Here is a 25,254-nt window from a genome sequence, read left to right on the forward strand (position 1 = left end):
GGGGTGGGATAGGGAGGGTGGGAGGGAGGGAGATGCAAGAGGGAAGAGATATGGGTACATATGTATATGTATAACTGATTCACTTTGTTGTAAAGGAGAAACTAACACACTATTGTAAAACAGTTATACTCCAATAAAGATGTTAAAAAAAAAAAGTCTGGAGACAAAGAAACAATTATTCTATATATTATTATCAATAGGCAAGTATGTTTTCAGACTTCATGGCCCCCTGTAATCAGGTAAAGAGCCAAAATAAATGAATAAAAGTACCGATAAAATCTGATCCCCAAACAAATTATTCAAATGTATATTAAACCCACATAATGATACGTATAAATTTGGTGCAAAAACTAGCTATGGTAGCAATCTGAGTTACTCAGAGGAGCTTCCTGAGAGAATCAAGATTTTTTTAAATTTTATTTTATTTATTTATTTTTGGCTGCGTTGGGTCTTCGTTGCTGCGCGGGCTTTCTCTGCTTGTAGCGAGCAGGGGCTACTCTTCATCGCAGTGCATGGGCTTCTCATCGTGGTGGCCTCTCTTGTTGCAAAGCACAGGCTCTAGGCATGCGGGCTTCAGTAGCTGTGGCGCACGGGCTCAGCAGTTGTAGCTCACGGGCTCAGAGCGCAGGCTCAGTAGTTGTGGTGCACGGGTTTAGTTGCCCCGCAGCATGTGGGATCTTCCCGGACCAGGGCTCGAACCCATGTCCCTTGCACTAGCAGGCGGATTCTTAACCACTGCGCCACCAGGGAAGCCCGAGAATCAAGATTTTTTAAGCTGGATTTAGTTGCAATGCATAGCCAAAAATGTAGCCTTCCTGGACAGCGTAAAGGAAAAACTGAATGGTGACTTCCCATCTGAATAGAAAGCAAGAGTATATTGGTTTAAATGGCCCTGCAAGAGAATGACTTAATTAGATGTGTGGAAGTAGGTTCCCAGATAATTTGGATTCACACTGGCCTTAGGAACGGTGTGGAATTGCTCCTCGCTGCACTGGCCCCCTTCACTATGTTCCCACGTCACCCGTAAATGCTTAAGTGCCTCAGAACTTGGCAGTAATAACCAAAACCAACATCTATTCTCTACTTATTGGAGAATCTATCCAGAGCAGTCAAAAGGCTGTCTTAAAATTCCCATCAAATCCTATTCAGAGCATTATTAAAATGTTCTCTCTGAGAACACTGTGACATTTTGCAGATGCCTGATAAAGAAAGTGTCTAAGAAAATAAAATGATGTACCTGTGGTTACAAGGCAGGTTAAGAGTTGGCTAGGAAAGCCCCTCTCAGACGCATGTTTCCTGGAAGACCCTTCCTGATGGCTTTAACCAACTGAGGTAGAAGAGTGTTACCAGCAAGCACACTGGACTGCAAATCAGGCGACCAAGGTCTACACTGCTGTGTGATTTGTGAACTCTCTTCTATTCCTTGAATCTCAGCTACTTTACTAGTGAAATGAGGAATATGGATTAGATAGTCCCTTACAGCAATAAAATCCTGTGACCATTACAAACAGTATCTCCAGATATCTGCTTTCAGAAGGCAGCCTCTTTCCATTAAATCAACTGAAATATAAGTACAATAATACATGAAAGGTTGCAATACAGGGTATATTAAGCAAATTTTGTCTCAGTCCCAGATAGACAATGCTGACATAAGAGATGCAAGACCACAGAGACAATAAAACAAATATTTTTTAAAATTAAACATCAGAATAGAAAATAACATGCAGGTATTGTTTGTAAGCAAAATGTGAAATATATACCATGGATAACTGATGGAGAAGTCACAGATGCTGCATAATTAGACAGAGAAATACCCTGTTTTCTACTTTGTTCCTATGTTGAGTTTCATAGAGGAAAAGAGATTTCACAGGCAACTTACATTTAAAAAACAAAAGTGAAAGAAGCAGGACAACCCAGCTCGGCGAAGCCGTGCAATGATTTGACAGTGAATCAGAGGCGACTGACTGAAGGAAACGAAAGAAGCTGTCTATCTTTGGCTGCTCTTCATGAAGCAAGTTTTTAAATTAAATTTCCAAGCATCCTTGAAAAAGTACAATAAATGGGGGGGAAAAATCATGGTTTCTTGGGAGAAACCAACAATCTTTTTCTGACTCTCTGGTAAAGAGCGAAACTTTCCTCCCTAGTATAATACCTGCAATTGTGCGGGCAGTAGAAAAGACTACACACGGGCAATTCAGTGAAACACAAGAGCAGCAGGCAACAAAGTTCAGGGAATCCAGATCATAGCTGTCTTTGAAACAACACCTTACACTATTCCAAAGGCAGTCACTTCCAGGTTGCCAACAACTCAAATTATTTATAGTAGATTGATTTATACACTTAACCCAATGTGAGAGGAAATATTTCTAATTATATCCAAACATCTTTAATATGAGGGGAATTATACTTGGGAGACCTTCACTGCCAAAAACACGTTTTGCCAAATATGATGTAAGAAAGCGGAGGAAGCCACGTGTTTTCCATATCTGACCCTATGAAAGCACCCTTGGAATGAGTATGCCTTGTCTCTCCTCATAAAGCTTCAGGGTAAAGCGCGTGTGAGGACAGGGCTCTGTCTGAAGGGCCAGCAGGGATGCCCGGCCGCCCGCACGCATGCCACACATCCTGGCCCGCACTGCCCAGGGCAGCCCTTCCAGGGAATTACCAACTTACTATGTGGCAATTTTCATTAGATGTTTTGGTGTTCCCAGTCATTTCCTGCTTCTCAATTCAGAATCCTTCATGCTATTATTGGGCATTGTTAGCATTTAATAAGAAGAAATTTGCTCTTTTTCTTACAGTTCTGACCCACTTCAAGGTTGCATCTCTAAGGTAAGATACTGATTTTTCTCATTCCTCGCAGGGAGCAAGAAATCTGCAATGGCTTGGAGAGTGGTCGGGGGTGTGGGGGCGTGGAGGTTATAAAATAAAAGCATTTCAATTTTATGGCTGTTCACGCTTCCCTTGAAAAACTCTGAGGGAGACTTTAGAAACTGGTTCTCATTAATTTATATCTTTTGCAATAAATGAAGGCTTTCTCAGAATCTTTAGGAGTTTTTAGATACAATTTTTTCCATTTCCAGCATTGCCGGTTGTATTTTAAATAATTGAATTACAACATGCGATACAACATTTCTCAGTGTTACTGTTCATTGACAGAGAAAATGTATTGGGTTGGCCAAAAAGTTCGTTCGGGTTTTCCTGTAACACCTTGTTTTTTTTTTTTTAAATTTATTTATGTATTTATTTTTGGCTGTGTTGGGTCTTCGTTTCTGTGCGAGGGCTTTCTCTAATTGCGGCGAGTGGGGGCCACTCTTCATCGCGGTGCGCGGGCCTCTCACTATAGTGGCCTCTCTTGCTGCGGAGCACAGGCTCCAGGCGCGCAGGCTCAGTAGTTGTGGCTCACGGGCCCAGTTGCTCTGCGGCATGTGGGATCTTCCCACACCAGGGCTCGAACCCGTGTCCCCTGCATTGGCAGGCAGATTCTCAACCACTGTGCCACCAGGGAAGCCCCCGTTAACATCTTAACGGTAAAGCCTGAACAAACTTTTTGGCCAAACCAATAAATTTCCTATACGCAGCTTTTACTCACCACTGTATATAATATAAAAAACCTTGAGATGCTGTCTAAATGGATTAACAGAATGGATTGAACCCTTGCCTTGGAAAAGTGGCTGAAATCTGCATATTGTTTCACATTCTGTAAAATCGACATTTAAAAAAATATAATTTGAAAAATGTGAGCATTTTTAGCAAGATAAAGGATTTTAATTGTGCTATCGAAATCACTGTAGTTTGAATAGAAAAATGTTGAGAAGATTACCCAGGTGCTTTTGAGTTTTCCTTGAAAAGATATCTTTTTAAACAGTATGGAGGTTCCTTAAAAAACTAAAAATAGAACTACCATATGACCCAGCAATCCCACTACTGGGCATATACCCTAAGAAAACCATAATTCAAAGAGATATGTACCACAATGTTCATTGCAGCACTATTTACAACCTAAGTGTCCATCGACAGATGAATGGATAAAGAAGATGTGGCACAAATATACAATGAAATATTACTCAGCCATAAAAAGAAACGAAATTGAGTTATTTGTAGTAAGGTGGATGGACCTAGAGTCTGTCACACAGACTGAAGGATATAGTGACATATGTATATGTATAGCTGATTGACTTTGTTACACAGCAGAAACTAAGACACCATTGTAAAGCAATTATACTCCAATAGAGATGTTAAAAAATAGATATCTTTATTATAAAATAGGTTATATATGATCATTATTCACAGGATTGATGAATGTTAAAGTGGCAGGAGACAGATCTTGAAAAGAAAAAGTTTTCTGAAATTTTTATGAGAATACTAGTAATAAAGCAAGAAAACATAGGTAATTACATTTTATAATGCCTTTGAGAAATACTAAAGACAGGTGAAGAAAGTGAGTTTGTCAAAATTATGACACAGGAAGAAGAGCAGTTGATGTAAAATAGGATATTTTTAACTAAACAATGCAAAACAAGGCTCCTCACATTTCTGCTTTCCTTTATTAGGTAATCCTTGTAAATCCCAAATCTACAATGAAAAGGTTTTCACCAGGTACTAAATAGTTCCTGTAACGTTAGCAACGTATTTATATTGATGTTTTAATTTATAAAGCCAACTTTGGTCCTTCCCCACACCCAGCATGTGTTCTAAGAGGTGTGAAGGGTGCTGTAGAAGGAAAACACTCCCTGTCTGCAAGGTGCTTATAATCCCACTGGAAGGTAAGACCTATAAGTGAAAGAGCTGGAGAAATCCTGCAGTCATCTTAGCATGGTGTTCTGTATAAGCTGATGATAGGAGGCTTCCTAAGATTAATATGCAAACGAAACAGAGAAAGGAGCTACAATATCATACAGTAGATGAGCCAGAAACAACGGTCTCTTTCCAAATGCAAGAATAAGTATCTATCACCACTGGCACAGAACACGGAGACTGACATTTCCCCTCCAGCCAAGCCAGGGGGTTGACCATACCCAACAAGATGCTAGCGCTCAACTTGTCAAGGAATAATGTCGTGGGTTTTTTTTTTAACATGAATCGAATGGTCCAGTTGCTGATTTTCTATAATATCTTTACTTCCTCTGCCAGGCAGTGTCTTTGATTTGGCTGCCATCAATAACCCACAGCCATGAGTTCTGACGCTGAGATGGCCATTTCTGGGGAGGCTGCTCCTTACCTCCAAATGCCTGAAAAGGAGCGCATGGAGGCCCATGACAGGCCTTTTGATGCCAAGTCCTCAATCTTCGTGGTAGACCCTAAGGAGTCCTTTGTGAAAGCAACCGTGCAGAGTAGAGAAGGAGGGAAGGTGACAGCCAAGACCGAAGCTGGAGCTGTGAGTAAAACATCTGGAGGGGATTAGACTGGGCCCCACTGCCAGTTAGGGGAGCTGACACAACTCTGTCAACCTGGCTTCTCTTACTTGACCTGACAGACAATAACTGTGAAAGAAGACCAAGTCTTCCCCATGAACCCTCCCAAATTTGACAAGATCGAGGACATGGTCATGATGACCCACCTGCTCGAGCCAGCAGTGCTGTACAACCTCAAAGAGCTTTACGCAGCCTGGATGATCTACGTGAGTTTGTTCTCACGGCCTCTGCTCATGCAGGTGGTTAATATTTTGAAAAATAGTATGTTATGAAGGTCCCCATGAAATAATTATATTCCTTTTTTTCCTTTACGGTGCAGACCTACTCAGGCCTCTTCTGTATCACCGTCAACCCCTACAAGTGGCTGCCAGCGTACAACCCAGAGGTGGTGGCTGCCTACAGAGGCAAAAAACAGCAGGAGGCCCTGCCCCACATCTTCTCCACCTCTGACAATGCCTATCAGTTCATGCTGACTGGTGAGTGGCTTGACTGTTTTTCATACCAATTATTTCACCACCTATAATCACAAAATGGAAAAGTTAAAAAGACCTTTAGAAATACTCAAATCCAACCCCCTAGTTGCACACAAGAGGTGACTAAAGCACAGAGAGGTACACATTGTCAAGTGGGGATTAAAACTCAGTTCTCCTGATTCTACCTCCACGATTTTACCAGACTATGCTACTACTCCAACCCTAATAAGATTGTTTACAGTCTCCTTGCTTAGACATACATGATTTTATATATTTAAGTAACAAAAAAGGTTAAATTAACAGCTGAATAGTATTGTCTGAATAGAAATGAAAAATATATGCTCATCATTTTACTACCTAAGTTTCTTGTATACTTTAAGAAGTATTGTTAGGTCTTTAAAGTCATCAGAACCCATTTCAGAGATAATAGCCTCTCTCTGAATGAAAATGGTATCCGGGGACTACTGCATTCAAAAGGAAGCTGTCACTGTCCCCCCTTAAAAGGACTTTATTCTGATTGAGGCACCCTCTCTTACCTGATCTTTCTTTGACCCAACAGCATGCTTTTGGGAGGCTGATCAGAGTTAGGGTTGCAGTCTGGGACCTTGAGACAGAGGGTGTGTGTGTGTGTGTGTGTGTGTGTGTGTGTGTGTGTGTGTGTGTGTGTGTGTGTGTGTGTGTGTGTGTGTGTGTGTGTGTGTGTGACTGATCCATTTAGAAACTAAATCTCCATCTTGGCCTGATTAACACTATTTTGAACTATGAAATACAGTCCAAATCCTTAGCATATTGTGCATTTTTCAGTTATATGCATTCATTAGCAAAGAGCAGGCCACTGGAACCTATAGATGACAACTAGGGAATGTGTCTCTGGAAAGGATTGCTCTTTCTTTTAAGCCAGAAGGACACACTTCCTGTGGGGCGTAAGGAGTTTAAAATACGACACATTTTAATGTTTCTCTTCTCCAACTTAAGAGACATAATAACAACACCACGTGTAACTTTACGATAATATACGGAAAAACTCCACTGAATGTGACACTTACACTCAATGCCCTCAGTGTTTCCCTATAGAAAGTTTTGTTCGTGTAACTAGTAGATATGCTGATTGTCCACTGTCTTTCTTCTAGATCGAGAGAATCAGTCTATCTTAATCACGTATGTATTATTATTCTGAGACTTATTCCTATTTTATTTTCACTGGGAAAATCACAATCCAAAAGAAGAAATTAGTTCATGCCCCATACTAAAGCAATGGCATAATCAGCCTGGAACTAAATATTGCTATCACTTATTACAGGGCTCAGATTGCATCCAAGTATAAAAAAACAATGTCCCAAATTACATCGTTTGCTAGTCCAGTCTTAAAAGTTCCAGAGCTTTCCAGGGATTAGGAGATATACAACACCATGTCCACACGTGGCCAGAACCCAGTACTGGATGGTGAGCACACACACTGCCTGAAGTTGGGGCAGTTTGCAAATGTTACCAGTGGTTCATTTTCAAGGCCTACTTGAGGAATGTCTATTCCTTCAAAGACCTAACTTGGGAATATCGTTAGTCTAAGGAAGCTGAAGAACACACGCAGTGCTTCAGAGAGTTTTTTACTAATTGTTTCATTTACTACGTAGTGCTTGAGGAGCTGCTTCTTGGACCCCTGAAACCCGGCCTCAGCACCTACAAGAGAGCCTGACACATTTTAAGCACTCAAGAAATAAGTGCTAAATGATTAATGATCGACTGTCTCAGATGCTTATCAGTGCAAAGCAACAGAAATAATATGGGCTAAATGTGGCCTGAAGAGAAAGATCTAGGGGACTCTGACAAAGACATATAAAGACAGGCACGTAAGACGGTAAATGCTAGCGGAGGAAGTGGTTTCCTTTGTCACAGAGCTGAATTTCTCACGCATATTTGATCACTGCTGGACAGCGGAGAATCCGGGGCTGGGAAGACTGTGAACACGAAGCGTGTCATCCAGTCGTTTGCAACAATTGCGGTCACGGGGGAGAAGAGGAAGGACGAAGCTACTACTGGCAAAACGCAGGTGCGTCTGATTGCCACGTCAGGATCCAAGCTGTCAAGTAAGAAACTCCCGAGCCCCACACGTGAGGACTGCTCTTGCCTTTGCAGGGGACTCTGGAAGATCAGATCATCAGCGCCAACCCCCTGCTGGAGGCCTCTGGCAACGCCAAGACCGTGAGGAATGACAACTCCTCTCGCTCTGTGAGTCTCTGGGTCACAGAGGGTTCTCTCAGGTGTCCTCTCAAATGCCAGAGAAGGCTGTCCGAGTTACTAACTCGATCTCTTCTTACTCGTGTGCTAACGGTTTTGTATATAACATCATCTTTTTCACTTGCAAGGGTAAATTCATCAGGATCGACTTCGGCACCACGGGGAGACTGGCTTCTGCTGATGTTGAAACATGTGAGTAACAGGACCTCCTAAATAGAATCCAAGGATGACAAATGATGGTTGGGAGGAACGTCTTCCAGCTCCTGCTGAGCCTGGAGCCTGTGAAACACCAGTCATGCCAAACATGCCTGTGGGTAATGCCCGTCTTAACCAGAGCCCACAGTGTGCTTCACCCACTTCAGTCAGGAGCCAATGGTGCTCTAGAAACTGCCAGGAGTTGCTGGGCTTATCTGAAGGATGCCAGCCTCAGAAGAAATTTCAAATTTTTCTAAGAAAAAGCTAAGACTGGGGGTATGTAGCTTGGGTTTAGTGTATGTGATTTCTTCCTAGTGTGAGCCTTGATAAATGTTGCTCTTAGTAACCCCTCTGTTATAAAGCGAGAAGAGACCCTGAGGAGGAACAGGTTATCAAGAATCAATTATATTTGAAATGTCAAGAATCTTCTGTATGAGAAATGAATATGCCTTGAGCCAGGCAACTTCAGTATCCTTCTAGAGGTGGCAAGAGCAACTGCAGTGGTAGAGACTAACAGGTGATACCTCATGGGACCATTCAGCTGAAATCTCATGGGGCCAGTGAGATTTAGCTTATGACCCCAAGTTCCAAAATCATTCCAGGAACTTTATCATTTTTCCCTCTAATCCAATGTCTACTTTCCAGTGCAGATCTTCTGGAGAAGTCTAGAGTCACTTTCCAGCTAAAGGCAGAAAGAGGCTACCATATTTTTTATCAGATCATGTCTAACAAGAAGCCAGAACTAGCTGGTATGAAAGAGCTTACATTTATTAAGTTAGAAGCCAATGTTTTCATTAGCACAACTTCTAATGTAAAACATACACCCTGAATTCTATGCACCCAGAAATGCTCCTGGTCACCACCAACCCATACGACTACGCCTTCGTCAGGCAAGGGGAGATCACAGTCCCTAGCACCGATGACCGAGAAGAGCTGATGGCCACTGACGTCAGTTACACATGCAGTTTCTTAAAAATAAGTCATTGTGTATGGAAATGACAACGACAACCTGCTGTAGATGTGAATAAGGACACAGTATAAGTTCTTCTAAATAAGTTTGTGTCTTGTGCCCTAATTCTGCCCTCTCATCTCTCCTGGTAGAGTGCCACTGACATCCTGGGCTTCTCTTCTGATGAAAAAGTGTCCATCTACAAGCTCACGGGGGCAGTAATGCATTATGGGAACTTGAAATTTAAGCAAAAGCAGCGTGAGGAGCAAGCAGAGCCAGATGGCACTGAAGGTACCAAATGAACCTCCAACTGGGTTAAATGAGAGAATACAGGCAAATAAGCCCACTCCAAACTCATGTCTCCTTTGCACCTGAGCATCTGATGGCCACATACAAATTTAACCCCACACAGGAATGATTCATTCCTTACTCGGCCTCTAGGAACAGTGGGGTCATAGGAGGTCATGTTGGATGTCTGAATCGTGTCTCTGCAGTTGCTGACAAGGCTGCCTCTCTCCAGGGTCTGAACTCTGCTGACCTGCTCCAAGCCCTCTGCTACCCCAGGGTCAAGGTCGCCAATGAGTATGTCACCAAAGGCCAGACTGTGCAGCAGGTAATGGCGCAAGCTCTGTGAATCTCACGCTTCCCAGGCCTTCAGGACACGTCTTTAATAACAGCAACAAACATTACTCTGTCCATGAAGGTGTACAATGCAGTGGGCGCCCTGGCCAAAGCCGTCTACGAGAAGATGTTCCTGTGGATGGTCACCCGCATCAACCAGCAGCTGGACAGCAAGCAGCCCAGGCAGTACTTCATCGGGGTCTTGGACATCGCTGGCTTTGAGATCTTCGACGTGAGTTGTTTGGATCAATGACAAGCCTCAAAGCACCCTTTGTGTCTGCTTTGCTGAGTCTCCACTGGGTTTTCCAAACTCACTCAAACTCTTTGGTATTCGAAATACCCAGTTCAACAGCCTGGAGCAGCTGTGCATCAACTTCACCAGCGAGAAACCGCAACAGTTGTTCAACCACCACATGTTCGTGCTGGAGCAGGAGGAGTACAAGAAGGAGGGCATCGAGTGGACGTTCATCGACTTCGGGATGGACCTGGCCGCCTGCGTTCAGCTCCTCGAGAAGGTTCGCTTCCCTTTCTCAGATCACAGATCACACTGCTGACCCATACTTAAAAGAAAATCATAACACTCGCTGTATACTCTGGTAAGAGATTTCTACTTGTAACTAAAATCAGGAAAATTCCTTTGCCAACTCCAAGGTAGGTACTCTGGTAAAAGGATACTGAATCTTTTCTAGAGAGTCCAGAACTCTACATTTCCCCACAGTGTGCAATGCAAGCCTGATACTTAAGCCATCTTTCCTCATAAAAGAGCTCTGAGGAGAGTACGTTTTACTTCTTATTTGTCAGCCTTGGAGTCATCACTGCTGGCATTTGAAATTGGAATTTCTAGTGCTTTAAAGAAGAGACTCTCAGTTGTGTCAAAGACTTGCCACAAGTACTTTTAGTAAAACTGCACATTTCCCTAATCTCACTCCTAGAAATACTTTTGGGTAAGTGTGGGGTGGAGCCTTGGAATATCTGCATTTTTACCGAGTGCTTCTGACACAACCCGTCTGCAAAGTCACACCTGGAGAAATATTGCTCTAAGGCCTTTGGGGCAAAGACACAAACTCCACCAGAGCTCCTTCCTTGTTTATCTTACTCTCCATCATATCCCGGAGCCCAACACCACACCCGGATCTTGACAGGTACCTGATAAATATTTGTGATTTAACAACTTCTGACCAAAGAAATGAGTTTCCACTAACTGTAAAGGATGAAATGACGAATTTACTCAAATAGGATCATTGTGTTCCACATTATTTCTACAGGCAGACAAAATTCAAGTGTCATGTTTCTTTTCATTCTCTCAGCCACTGGGCATCTTCTCCATCCTGGAAGAGGAGTGCATGTTCCCCAAGGCCACAGACACCTCCTTCGAGAACAAGTTGTATGACCAGCACCTGGGCAAGTCTGCCAACTTCCAGAAGCCCAAGGAGGTTAAAGGCAGGGCTGAGGCCCACTTCTCCCTGGTGTACTACGCCAGCGTCGTGGACTACAACGTCATGGGCCGGCTGGAGAAGAACAAGGACCCCCTGAACGAGACGGTGGTCGGGCTGTACCAGAATTCCGCAGTGAAGGTTCTGGCTTTCCTTTTCTCCGAGGAAACATCTGAAGCAGGAAATTATCAACAGAATTAATCTTTTACTTAATGTATAAAACTGAGGCAGAGAAAGCCTGTACTATGAGTGCTTGTGATTTCTCTTCCCCTTAGAGGGTGGCGGTGCAAAGAAAGGCGGCAAGAAGAAGGGTTCTTCTTTCCAGACCGTGTCAGCTGTCCTCAGGGTACAAACTTCACTTTCTCTCTTTAATTAGGTTCAGGAAGTTAAACTTTACTTTACTATGTGGGGAAGGGTAAATAATCTTGCAAGGATTCTAGAACTAAATGTGGCTCCAGGAGACAGGTCAGCAGGTAGTGGTAGCATTGACTCTCGTAGGAAGGTGTGGGGTAGCTTGGAAGAGATAGCTCAGTATATAGGAGACACGGGTGCCAGGAGGTCAGAGTCAGTATGAGGCGGTAAAATTCAATATTGGGGCCTGGAAATAAGGTCATTTGACAGTTAAAAGCTTCTTCTGGGAGAAGATTAAGCAAAACATGAGATTTTCTTTGGGAGCGTCCAAATGGGGTAGGTGCTTAGGTGTGTATTGGTGTAAAACTGAAATGAGTAGATTCTGAAAGGTGAGGATAGAAAAATAGTGGTAGGATTTGGAAGCTGATCTAAAGAAGAAAATAAGAAATCGGGTGTGATAAGAAATAGCTTTTTAAGGAAAATTTACTTATCTTTTGACAATCCTATCTGTAATAACTGAAGTTCTAGTTATCCTGAAAAATCAGGATTTCCACAGGGTGGGAAACCTCTCACATTGGCAATATGGCTGTCCGTCTTCTGCCAATTCCTAGAACAAGGCATTAAAAGGCCCCTTTCTATGAAACCAGCAGGAAGACACAGCTATGTAATTATAAGGAATAAGCATGTGCTAGAGAAGCAGATACAATTGAAAGTTGGGTGAAGAAAGAAATGGGAGAGCTGGAAGAAGATTTTGAGTTTTTTGTAAATTGGACCACATTATCTAGACAAAAGATTATGGGTAGAGTATTTCCATATGTTAAAATGCCATAACTTTATAACATATGCTAGGAAATTCAACAGGAATGAATAACCACTTCAACAGCGAGTTTATAATGCACAAAGATAGGGAAAATAGAGATATTTCCAGAGATAACCCTCTGCAAATTCAATCTGGATACTAATCATTGAAATTAAAACAGTATTATGGATCACGATAATTATGTCTATAAATATGAATGTACAAAACTAGTGCATTTTTAACCAAAAATTCACATGGTTCCACAGGAGAATTTGAGTAAGCTGATGACCAGCCTGAGCAGCACTCACCCCCACTTTGTACGGTGCATCGTCTCCAATGAAACCAAAACCCCTGGTAAGACACTTCTGCTATCCAGACAAGCTCTAGTGTGACTTCTCATTAGACTATTACATGGAAAATGTATCTCTTTTTAGGGGCCATGGATCATGATCTCGTCCTGCACCAGCTGAGGTGTTAACAGTGTGCTGGAGGGCATCCGCATCTGTAGGAAGGGCTTCCCAAGCAGAATCCTGTATGCAGACTTCAAACAGAGGTCAGACTTTCTCACTGTGAATTATTTTACAAGCTTCTTGTTATTTCATTTTTCAATGAAATAATCCTATCCTTTATAACGTCTATTAAAATTGAAGAGCAACAAATTTAACAGACTCCGTATTGATATACTAAAAGTTTGACCCCCCTTGAATATACAAAGACTAGATAAAGAGATAGATATGATTGCTTATCTGTGTTTATCTGCTTGTTTATCTGTGTTTATCTGCTTGTTTATCTGTGTTAGACTACCTAACAGTTGTTGTTGTTTCTATAATAAGGCAGGAAGATTTCTTGTTGGTGACAACAGCTGTATCATTTATTTGTTTGGCTCAAACAGATATAAGGTATTAAATGCAAGTGCAATCCCTGAAGGACAATTCACTGACAGCAAGAAGGCTTCTGAGAAGCTCCTCGGGTCCATCGACATTGACCACACCCAGTATAAATTTGGTCACACCAAGGTAATAGTCTCTAAGGCCCACCAGACACTATGCCTGTCCCTTTGGAGTCTACGTGAAGTTTCTGATCTGCAGCTCTGCCCACGCACAGGTCTTTTTCAAAGCCGGCCTTCTGGGGCTCCTAGAGGAGATGCGAGATGACAAGCTGGCCCAGCTGATTACTCGAACCCAGGCCAGGGGCAAAGGGTTCTTGGCAAGAGTGGAGTACCAGAAGATGGTGGAGGGGAGGTAAAATAGGAAATGTTACTAAACCCCATCAGCCTAGGCCTTTTAATTCTGTTTCCTGTTATACCTGACTTTGAACATTTCTGTTCCTATCACAGAGAGTCCATCTTCTGTATCCAGTACAATATTCGAGTTTTCATGAATGTGAAAGACTGGCCCTGGATGAAGCTGTATTTCAAAATCAAGCCCCTCCTCAAGAGTGCAGAGACAGGGAAGGAGACGGCCACCATGAACAAAGGATTTGAGAAGACCAAAGAAGAGGTGGCTAAGTCAGAGGCAAAATGGAAAGAACTTGAAGGGAAAATAGTAACTCTGATGCAAGAGAAAAATGAGCTGCAGCTCCAGGTTCAATCTGTGAGTATCAGAAGCCATTGCTTGCAATCTGATGCTAAAATTTCAATTCAGCAGTTGCTAGGGGAGAGTCTAAATTCCACCTTATTAAAGGACTGATTATCAATCTTTCTTAATTCACAACTCCTCAGAATGTTCCATAAAATTTCATATACAATATTACTAAAAAGCTCTGTGGTAGGATTCCTTTCTGTTGAGAAGGGAAAAATAAAAGCATTTTTCCTTTCCCCCTGTTGTTTCTCCTAGCAAAATATGGGCAGTAAAGAAAGTGATCTTTGTTCCCTAAGACTCTCCCTGCTGAAAAATGCAAATAAGAGCAGTGAAGAAAGAATAATGTTGACAGTGAAGAGCGAGGAGACTTTACGATGAGGGTGTGTCAACTCGAAACCCATATTCTGAATTTTAAAATCTATGGTCCCCTGGCAATTTCCCTCTCAACTATATCTTTAGAGAGCCTCTAGGACCTGAAAGAATAAGATCATTGCAATGATAATGGCAATATTTTCTATAAATAGTGTCAATTAGGCAAAGCATGAGAAATAGTACTGATGTTCTTGTTCTGATGTCCCAAGAAATATCCAGAGGCTTGAGAAGAAATATTTGATCAACACCACTGTCTAACCCATTTCTGTGACCCAAATGACAAGAAAATTTCAGCTGCCACCACTGAAATCAACAGTAGAAACATTAAAAGCTACTCTCTAGTTCTCTGAATTCAGAAGGGAATCTGCACTGGTTCCAGTGGGCGCACAGGTTTTAGACACATGAGTAGAAAAATTAAAGAAAAATGAATTATAAATACCTAGGCTGGCACTGTGACTTTCCTTGTGGTTTATGGAGACAAAGGTTTTCCAAATTGAGGAGGGGTTCATCACACCTTCAAGAATCAAGAGGTAATTGTATGGGAGTTGTATGGAAGTTCATTTCTCTCAGTATAATATGATCCAAGTATAACTGATCTAAGTATACTCCTCTCAGTATAATATGACTTCTTTTCAACATTATTCTATCAACTACCCATTTAATAAATATTTCATGAAGTTCCAAGCATTAGCAAGAGACATAGTCCCTGCCCTCAGAGGGTTTATATTCCAACTCCTATTTCTTCTCCTGAGAAACTCGCTTGCTACTTCTCTAGCACCACCTTCTAAAATGTTCCGTTCCCCTTAGTTCTTCGCATGCTCCCATTCATTCCACCCACTCTCTCACTGTAGCATGTGTCTTCCCTTTAATTCACTTTTCTGCTAAATACCCAACCATTTTCTTTGCTTTCCATATACTAAACTTTTCTGGAAAATAATATTAAATAAAGAAAACTAACTGAAATTATATACCGACACATTAAACACAGGTTATCATGCAGGGGAGTAAAAAAATTTCCTTGACCCTCTTAGGGTTCCTTGGCTGGGTCTGAAAATTAAACTGACATAGATTGAAAGGAGAAAAACAAACAAATTTTATTTCATTTTTATGTGTACATGGGAGCCTTCACAAGAGAATAAAGACCTAAAGAAGTGACCAGAGCATGCAGCTTTTATACCCTTTAGACAAAGAAATGATAAATATGTGAAGAATTGACAAGACAAAGGGGTCTGGACTGGGGTAGTAAGTGATGAAGAAATAACTAGGAAGATAAGGGTCAGTTTAACAAGGTTTGTTTATACAGGCTTCTCAGTCCTAAATTCCCCACCTCTTGTGATAAGAATGTCTTCTTTCCTCCCAGTACAGGGAGGGGACCTTCCACATGGAAGTTTTATGACCTGTTTCAGGGAAGAAGGGTGAGGGGAATGGGTCAGGGTGGGCTTCCTATTTCTGCTCTTTTCTCAAACTCCTTTAGCTTAAGATATTCATTATGCCAAGGTACCATTCTTTGGGATAGTATCCTGAACCCCATCATTAATAAGTATAATTTTATTATAAATTCATCAGGAATTATGACAAATTCCTTTTTTAAAAATCTCCAGTGCCATAAGCGGAGTGCCCAATAAATATTTCCTAAATGATGGAAAGCTAATAAAAATTAACCTAAAGCTTTAAAGCACAATTTATTTGTTTGGTTTCAAAATCTTAATAAAATCTGAAAATGTCCACAGAACAAGATCTAAAACTGTCTACTGTCCCTTCTCAGGAAGCAGCTAGCTTGGCTGATGCAGAAGACAGATGTGACCAGCTGATCAAAACCAAAATCCAGCTGGAGGCAAAGATCAAGGAAGTGACCGAGAGAGCTGAGGATGAGGAAGAGATCAATGCTGAGCTGACGGCCAAGAAGAGGAAACTGGAGGACGAATGTTCAGAACTGAAGAAAGACATAGATGACCTTGAGCTGACACTGGCCAAGGTTGAGAAGGAGAAACATGCCACAGAGAACAAGGTAGGAAACGTATACAAGGGAAGTTTACTTTTTTATTATTATCAGGGAATACAAGCGAAAAGCTGAAGCCAAGGCAGAAGAGGACAAAGTGAACACCCTGAACAAAGCTAAAGCCAAGCTAGAGCAGCAAGTGGATGACGTAAGTCTAGAATTATCAAGGAAATTATTTTCTTCAAAGGGAAGCTAAGCAATCCTTATGACTCAACATTATTTATATTTAGCTCGAAGGATATCTGGAACAAGAAAAGAAACTGCGCATGGACTTCGAGCCAACAGGAAGCTGGAGGGTGACCTAAAATTGGCCCAAGAATCCACAATGGATATAGAAAATGATAAGCAGCAACTTGATGAAAAACTCCAAATGTGAGTATGAGAGAATTCAGTTGTAACCTGCTCGTTGTCTGGATCTCAAAAATATTACTTCACAGCACACAGAAAAAAACAAATAACGACATCTTGAACTTTTGTATTTAATGAAAATGGCACAGTACTGACTTGTAAAACATGCACTTTAGCACTTCCTCGACACCAGCAGTACAAAAACGTTCAGTTACACACAGAGAAGAAGACTGGCAAGAGGACAGAGTATGAGCTAATGTGTTGCTCTCTTAACAGGAAAGAGTTTGAAATGAGCAGTCTGCAAAGCAAGATTGAAGATGAACAAGCACTTGGCATTCAACTGCAGAAGAAGATCAAGGGGTTACAGGTAAGTCCATGATTTCCATCAGTTTCATTCAACATGACAAAATACTAACACAAAGGAGCTAACGTTGAGGTTTTCCCCACTGCCAGGCCTGCATCGAGGAGCTGGAGGAGGAGATCGAGGCAGAGCGGGCCTCCCGCGCCAAAGCAGAGAAGCAGCGCTCGGACCTCTCCCGGGAGCTGGAGGAGATCAGCGAGCGGCTGGAGGAGGCGGGGGGCGTCACATCCACCCAGATAGAGCTCAACAAGAAGCGGGAGGCCGAGTTCCTGAAGCTGCGCCGGGACCTGGAGGAGGCCACCCTGCAGCACGAGGCCACGGCGGCCGCGCTGAGGAAGAAGCACGCGGACAGCGTGGCCGAGCTGGGGGAGCAGATCGACAGCCTGCAGAGGGTCAAGCAGAAGCTGGAGAAGGAGAAGAGCGAGCTGAAGACGGAGATTGATGACCTTGCTACCAAGCCAAGGTACAATCATGATTTAAGTCTTAAAGAGATTTCTGTAGGACAGGTGTGAGTGAGCCTTTCAAGAATCACCAGTAACTGGCAGGAGGCTGGTCGCAGCAAGGGCAACTCTCATGTGATGGGGCCAAGTGCTCCCTCTTCACAGGAGAATAGCTGTCCCCAAAGAATATGCATCCTGAAAACTCAAGTTCTTTCCAATAAAAAATACAATTCAATGATGTATTTTGAAATTTTTAAAACGCCTCTTGATTAGCCTTTTTGTTTTTCCCTTAAGCACAAATACATAATCTGCTTCTCAAAGAAGTTTCATGAGCTGAGTCATCAAGTATCACTATTCTCATATCACAGATAAGCCAACTGAGTAAAGGCTTAGTTTCACAAAGCAATTTCACGGCAGTAGGTGTAGACTATGTGTCTTGTTACTCTTTCCATCACAAACTAAGGCCTCAGTTGTTGTTGTTGTTGTTGTTTGTAAAGGTAGTTTATTCTCAAAATAAATGAGTACTGCAGCTCCTATGGAATGCTTCGATTATTGCAAATTTCTATGGTCCAAATACTTGCTTAAGATGCCGTTTACCACTTTTTGAATGCAGGGAAACCCTGAAAAGATGTGCCGCGCTCTAGAAGACCAAGTGAGTGAACTTAAGACGAAGGAGGAAGAGCAGCAGCGGCTGATCAGTGACCTGACGGCTCAGAGGGCGCGTCTGCAGACGGAAGCGGGTGGGCCATCTACCGGTGTTGACCTTGAATCATAAGTTTATCTTGGCTACCCAGTTGCTGAAAAACTCTACACCGAGTTACTTGAGCTCACATATGACCTCCCTGGGAGGTGCTGCTCATATGAACACCTTATTGACCACCAGCATGGACTACTTTCCTCCTTTCTGCCTTTTTGGTTTTGGGTTTGTTTTCTTTTAAATAGAGACCCAGGCTCTTTTGTTTTTTAACACTTTAAAGCAGATTTCACTCTAATATAAAAGTTATCTAATAAAAAAGTGTATCCTGACAGTATTTGCTTTTCAAAGTGCTTCCACAAGTTAATTACTTTTTTACCCTCATTAGTCTGTGAAATGTTATCCCCATTTTAAAGATGTCGGATTACAGTAGTGATGAAATGACCTGTCCAAGAATGCTTACTCCAGTCTTTTCCCTGAAGTCTTGCCAACTGCCGGTAGCACCACAGTTAAGTAGGGAAATATTCAGGACCACAATCCAGCCAGGAGCATTCAAGTGAGGTACATAGAGTTTTGATTATCCAAATTGGAGGGTCTCTGCATTAACTCCTCCCCCTATCAACTTGTCCAACTTTCTACCAAAGTTCTCCTCCCCAAGTGAGAGATAACAAGATGGAAATTGTTTTGTGGGTCATTTGGACCATTAACATAATAGGTGGATCAAATTGTTGGAGAACCACTTTACTCTTTCATATTCATTCAAATATTGTTCTTTCTAGAACAAAGCTCAAGTAAGGCTTTTATTATTGTTATACAGTTGATAAGTACACTTTATGAAAAAGAAAAACTGTATTCGCAAATAATCAGAATGTTCCCTGTAGTTTCTTTTCCTCATTACATGTTTACTCCTAGTAATTTAGTGGTATGAAAAAAAACAAATTGAAAGCTGTGATTCTTATTAAATGTTAAAGAGATAAGGCTGCCAGGTAACCAGTTCAAAAATGGTGCTGAAAGTGTTCTCTCTTTTTAACATAATACAGTCGACCCTTGAACAACATAGGTTTGAACAGTGTGGGTCCACTTATACGTGATTTTTTTTTCTATAAAAACACACTACAGTACTAGATGATCCACAGTTGGTTGAATCCATGGATGTGAAAAAAGAGGGCTGACTGTAAAGTTATAAGTGGATTTGCAACCGCGCAGAGGGTCGAAACCCCTAACCCCGATTGTTCGAGGGTCAACTATATAGTGTATTTTCTGAATTATGGTGCTTAAAGAATGGGAGACAAATTTAAATGCCACTTAGTTTAAGAACTGATTAGTTATACACAAACCAACTCGTTCTTGGGGTGGAAAGACACTTGATTGTTTCTTAATATAAAAATTCTTCCAGGATTTTCCTTCGAACATCATTTCAGAGGGAACTGCTCAAAGTCTCCTATTTTCCAAAGAATAAATTCTGTTTCAATCAAGTTTCAGTGAAAGGTAAACTAGTACAACACTGTTGCATTACACAAAAAACACTGGAATGTTTTTTGTTGGTTTGATTTACATTTTTTTCACATATTTCTTCACCAATTTCTACTGTGATCAAATAATTTGAAATATCTCCCCAAATCTTTTGTATTGTTCAGAAGCGTGTAATCTGCCTCAAAGTCTTCCCTACTTCTCATTTTCACATAGATGTCCTCACCAGGGTTGAAGTGGAAATTGGTGGTTTGCTAAAATCCACATTCTCCATCATGTTTCAGACCCAGCTCCCTTTCCCTGCTCCAGTTTGTAATTTAGAGCTTTAATTTCCAAAGTAAGGTTGAGTTTTCTGGTTCTTGATCTTTATAGGTGAATACTCAGGCCAGCTAGATGAAAAGGACTCATTAGTTTCTCAGCTCTCGAGGGGCAAACAAGCATTCACACAACAGACGGAAGAACTGAAAAGGCAGCTTGAAGAGGAGATAAAGGTTAGCCCTACTTACAGCTGTTGTTGTTTCTGTCATTATCCTTGCTTTTGAGATTGTTTTCTGCTTACTTCTACAGATTTTCTTCTGGTGGCCTACAGGAGCTTAGGGACTAAACATCACTTTAAAGATATAAAATCAAGTCACCAATCTCTGTTCTCAGGCCAAGAGCGCCCCGGCCCACGCCCTGCAGTCCTCCCGCCACGACTGTGAGCTGCTGCGGGAACAGTACAAGGAGGAGCAGGAAGCCAAGGCCGAGCTGCAGAGGGCGCTGTCCAAGGCCAACAGCGAGGTGGTCCAGTGGAGGTCCAAGTATGAGACGGACGCCATCCAGCGCACGGAGGAGCTGGAGGAGGCCAAGTATGTTCTAGAATTACCTAAAATGAAAATAGCTCTGTTAACAATCAAAGTGCACCTGGTATTAAATACCACATGGGCAAATGTCCATTGCTCCCCAAATAAAAACCTAGGAAAAATCATGCATGACATAAACCTAAGCAAGAAAAACAAATACTCTAGGTTGTCTAGGGAAAGAAATTAAGTTAGAGGGTAGAAGGAAAAAGGACATGAGGCAAGAGGAAGCTGAATGATTATTTTTTAAAGGGGGACTTCTGGCATCATCCTATCCATACAGATGTAGACAGAATAAGAGTCAATTATCCTCCCCCGTGCTGCTCCTCCCTCTTGGCCATTAATGGAAAAATCGGTCCAGGGTGACAGATATGTAAGAGAAAAATAATCAGACTTTAAAGCACAGCTCCTCCTTTTGAGATGTAAAAGCATGGTTATTTGTAGAGGAAAAAAGAATACAGTGTTAAAGACTAAAAAGTAGACATTAAGCTCTGTAATAAGAAATAACACATATTGTTATGAAAGGTCTAAATATTCAATGCAATCAAAAGTTCAAGACTGAACTTAAGAGGGAGAATCTTATTCAACAGAAAGTTTAAGGAAGGGACCTGCTCATTCAAGAGAAAGTTTCAGGAGAGATCTAGTCATTTATTCTGTGAATAATGTAGAACCAGATAGGAATTATAATGTTTTGGTAGATGCCTTAGAAGAGTTACTGAGTGACCATTCACTTCTATTGTCCTTATCTCACTTTTTAGGAAGAAGCTGGCCAGCGTCTGAAAGATGCCGAGGAACACGTAGAAGCTGTGAACGCCAAATGCGCTTCCCTTGAGAAGACCAAGCAGTGGCTCCAGAATGAGGTCGAGGACCTCATGACTGATGTGGAGAGGACAAATGCCGCCTGTGCAGCCCTGGACAAAAAGCAAAGGAACTCGGATAAGGTAATTTCTGCACCAGTTTCCGTCTCAGCATTCAACATGTGATTAAGGAGAGCCTCCCACCTTCCATGTGCCTATTCAAACCATCCGAGGGCTGTTCTCAGTAGCTCCCGCTCCATGAGTAGGTGGGGAGGAGGGGGGACTCCTGTGGTTTCTACTCTTCTCATTCATAATTATTTTTCAGTCCCCGATCATCTCAACTCTGTTTGAAAGTTGCCAGAATAAATGGTTTTCATCCCATCAAACTTTCTCCACCCAATTTCTTGACCATTCCTTGCCCCTCAGATCCTATCAGAATGGAAACAGTATGAAGAAACTCATGATGAACTTGAAGCTTCCCAGGAGTCCCGCGCCCTCAGCACAGAGCTGTTCAAGGTTAAGAATGCTTATGAGGAATCCTTAGACCAACTTGAAACCTTGAAGTGGGAAAACAAGAATTTGCAACATGAGTACATTTTACCTTTTCTTCAACAAAAGATTTGAAAGAATGTTTTCCCTCACTGAATGAATTAAAAAAATTTTTTTTCCACGAACAGAGGAGATTTCTGACCTCATTGAGCAGATTGCAGAAGGAGGGAAACGTATAAATGAACTGGAGAAAATAAAGAAACAAGTGGAACAAGAAAAGTCTGAAATTCAGGCCGCTTTAGAAGAGGCAGAGGCAGACATTTTATTGTAGACTCTAACACCCTTCTGAGAGGAATTAAGATCAAATACATGCAAGAATAGGTGAATCAAGAGAAAAGAAAAATAATTTTTACTCTGGGTAATAAATATGAGGATGGAAAATTGACCATGCATACAACTAACATAACTGGACATCAGGAACTGTGTGCTAGACACCAAGAAAACAAAGATGAATAAGTTAAGGGCCCTGCCCCCATTGGCATTAGCTAGCTGGGGAGACAGAATTATACAAAACCAACAACAACACATTGCAGAAATTTCTGTAACAATGGAATAAAGATGTGTTATAGTAGCACAAAGGTAGGAACTAATTCCTATCTCTAGAATACTATGCACTTCCATTCCCTGCTAATGTCACCCCTTGCTGTCATTAAGGCATCTCTTGAACGCGAGGAGGGAAAGATCCTGCACATCCAGCTGGAGTTGAACCAAGTCAAGTCTGAAGTTGACAGGAAAATTGCTGAAAAGGATGAGGAAATTGACCAGCTGAAGAGGAGCCACATTACAGTCGTGGAGTCTATGCAGACCATGCTGGATGCTGAGATCCAGAGCAGAAATGATGCCATCAGGCTCAAGAAGAAGATGGAGGGAGACCTCAATGAAATGGAAATCCAGCTGAACCATGCCAACCACATGGCTGCTGAGGCCCTGAAGAACTACAGGAACACCCAAGCCATCCTCAAGGTAAATAGGCGCAGGAGATGGTCCCAGGGAAGTTGGGGTGACTGCAGCCCTGAGAACAAGGTGTCTCAATGATTGTTCATTCCACAGGATACCCAGCTCCACCTGGATGATGCTCTCCGGGGCCAAGAGGACCTGAAGGAACAGCTGGCGATCGTGGAGCGCAGAGCCAACCTGCTGCAGGCCGAGGTGGAGGAGCTGCGGGCCACCCTGGAGCAGACGGAGCGGAGCAGGAAGATGGCAGAGCAGGAGCCCCTGGACGCCAGCGAGCGCGTCCAGCTCCTGCACACCCAGGTGAGTATAACATAAAAGTAAAAAATACTGTGGACTGAAAATGAAATTCTTGCTCAAATCTCAGTACTATCTAAAAATTTATTCATAATGTTTTATGGAGGTTAAAGTTTAAAATATGTAATATCTTTGGATTAACAATATTTTTGTTTATATGAACTGTGACATTCAGAGTTGACTGTCTTGTAAAAGTATATTGTCAACTCAGATAATTTATGGAACAAGAAGGGATACTAATTAGTTACCTTAATTAATTAGTTTGTGGGTTCATTAGAACATTGGACATTGTAATTTTGCTCTCATGTATAGTATTTCTAAATTTGATATTTTAACCAGAACACCAGCCTGATCAACACGAAAAAGAAGCTGGAGACAGACATCTCCCAAATCCAGGGAGGGATGGAGGACATTCTCCAGGAAGCTCGCAACGCAGAAGAGAAGGCCAAGAAGGCCATCACTGACGTGAGCAGAGGGCCACACGGGGGTGGTCAAGTTAGAATCTTGATGAGCTGTCTCAGCTCTCTCTACTGGTTTTGTTTTACTGCTAATTAGGCGGCCACGATGGCGGAGGAGCTGAAGAAGGCGCAGGACACCAGCGCCCACCTGGAGCGGATGAAGAAGAACCTGGAGCAGACGGTGAAGGACCTGCAGCACTGTCTGGACGAGGCTGAGCAGCTGGCCCTGAAGGCCGGGAGGAAGCAGATCCAGAAGCTGGAGGCGTGGGTGGGTCTCCCAGCCTGTTCAATTACCAGCCTGTTCATGCTGCTAGTTACAGCCAAGTGGCTAAACACCTTTGTCCTCTTCCAGGTGAGGGAGCTTGAAAATGAACAGAGGCGCAAAGTTGAGGCTGTCAAGGGTCTTCGGAAACATGAGAGAAGAGTGAAGGAACTTACTTTCTAGGTGACCAGCCTTTCCATATAATTCAAGCCTACTGCTTTCAAGAAAATAAAAATGAGTTGTTTTCAAACAATGACACTATTTGCTACCTCTTTCATTCCAGACTGAGGAGGACCGGAGCGCAAGAATGTCCTCAGGCTACAGGACTTGGTGAACAAATTACAAACCAAAGTTAAAGCTTATAAGAGACAAGCTGAAGAGGCTGTAAGTACCTCCCCAGTGAGAGAGAAAGGTTCAGGAGCAGGGCCAGGATTTGTGGAGACTAAAGCTCATAGAATTTAAGAGGCTTTCGTTAAGGCAAAGAATACAAAACTGGGAATACAAAATTAGGTTTGAAAATGAGTATTTATTTAGAATGAAAAAAATCTTACCACTAACTATTGGAGCCTTAGAGATTCAGGTTCATTTCTTCGGAGACCTCTAGCAGTTTTCCAGACAAGGCAGTGTAGAAATGCTTCTTGGTTACAACCCACCTCCCTCCCTAACTAGAACACTCTACTCCCAGCAATTCCCAGCACCACAGGGGCTGTGCAAGCGAGCACTCTGAATCTAAGCCTTATTTAAGTTCGTGATGAATCCACCTCAGAACATTTCTTTTCCATATGGCTGCAGTTATCTTTCTCATCCTGTTAATTCTAAAACCTTCCTTAAGGTTCTCCACACCCAATACTACCACAGTGCCTACTTTTTAAAGTTTGTTTCACAGAAACAAGGTTGATTCAGATTCCTGCTACTTTGATATCCCTGTTGTCACTGTAGCATCTTAAGTTTGTCAGGAAGAGAGTCAAGTGAGAGAGAACGAACAGGGGGTTGTAAGCCCACCAACACAGAGGTGAATATGTGGGATGCCTTGCCCCAAATAGGTACATCACCAAAGAACAGAACCTTTTGCTTTCTCACTCATGAAGCAAATCCTATAGCTGCTCTTAGTAACAAAGGCAGTAAGAATCAGAAAATGTCAAATTTTCTTGTTCTCTCAAATGCACTTCTTTTCTCAGGAGGAACAAGCCAATGTCAACCTTGCCAAATTCCACAAGCTCCAGCACGAGCTGGAAGAGGCCAAGGAAAGGGCTGACACTGCCGAGTCCCAGGTCAACAAGCGGCGGGTGAAGAGCTGGGAGGTTCACACAAAAGTCATAAGTGAAGAGTAATTCATTCAAATGCTGAAAGGTGACCAAAGAAATGCA

General features: G+C 42.2%; 1 protein-coding gene across 1 annotated transcript; it reads left to right on the plus strand.

Moving 5' to 3' along the window:
* Nucleotides 1-4,621: 4,621 nt before the first annotated feature.
* Nucleotides 4,622-25,254, plus strand: LOC102993832 (myosin-4). Its single transcript, XM_055090810.1, is given in 40 exon segments — nt 4,622-5,377; nt 5,477-5,620; nt 5,734-5,890; nt 7,018-7,045; nt 7,820-7,934; nt 8,021-8,113; nt 8,251-8,314; nt 8,968-9,066; nt 9,162-9,265; nt 9,419-9,557; nt 9,761-9,879; nt 9,970-10,119; nt 10,232-10,402; nt 11,195-11,499; nt 11,594-11,666; nt 12,737-12,824; nt 12,905-12,945; nt 12,947-13,023; nt 13,363-13,486; nt 13,575-13,711; nt 13,807-14,062; nt 16,188-16,442; nt 16,444-16,569; nt 16,652-16,691; nt 16,694-16,793; nt 17,046-17,136; nt 17,223-17,636; nt 18,184-18,310; nt 20,107-20,225; nt 20,386-20,586; nt 21,332-21,514; nt 21,797-21,956; nt 22,048-22,172; nt 22,574-22,882; nt 22,970-23,173; nt 23,507-23,632; nt 23,723-23,893; nt 23,978-24,077; nt 24,180-24,271; nt 25,066-25,254. Coding segments are annotated over 40 exon segments (5,784 nt in total). The 5' UTR covers nt 4,622-5,173; the 3' UTR covers nt 25,219-25,254.

Source organism: Physeter macrocephalus, chromosome 14, assembly GCF_002837175.3.
Source record: "Physeter macrocephalus isolate SW-GA chromosome 14, ASM283717v5, whole genome shotgun sequence".
Classification (NCBI taxonomy): domain Eukaryota; kingdom Metazoa; phylum Chordata; class Mammalia; order Artiodactyla; family Physeteridae; genus Physeter; species Physeter macrocephalus.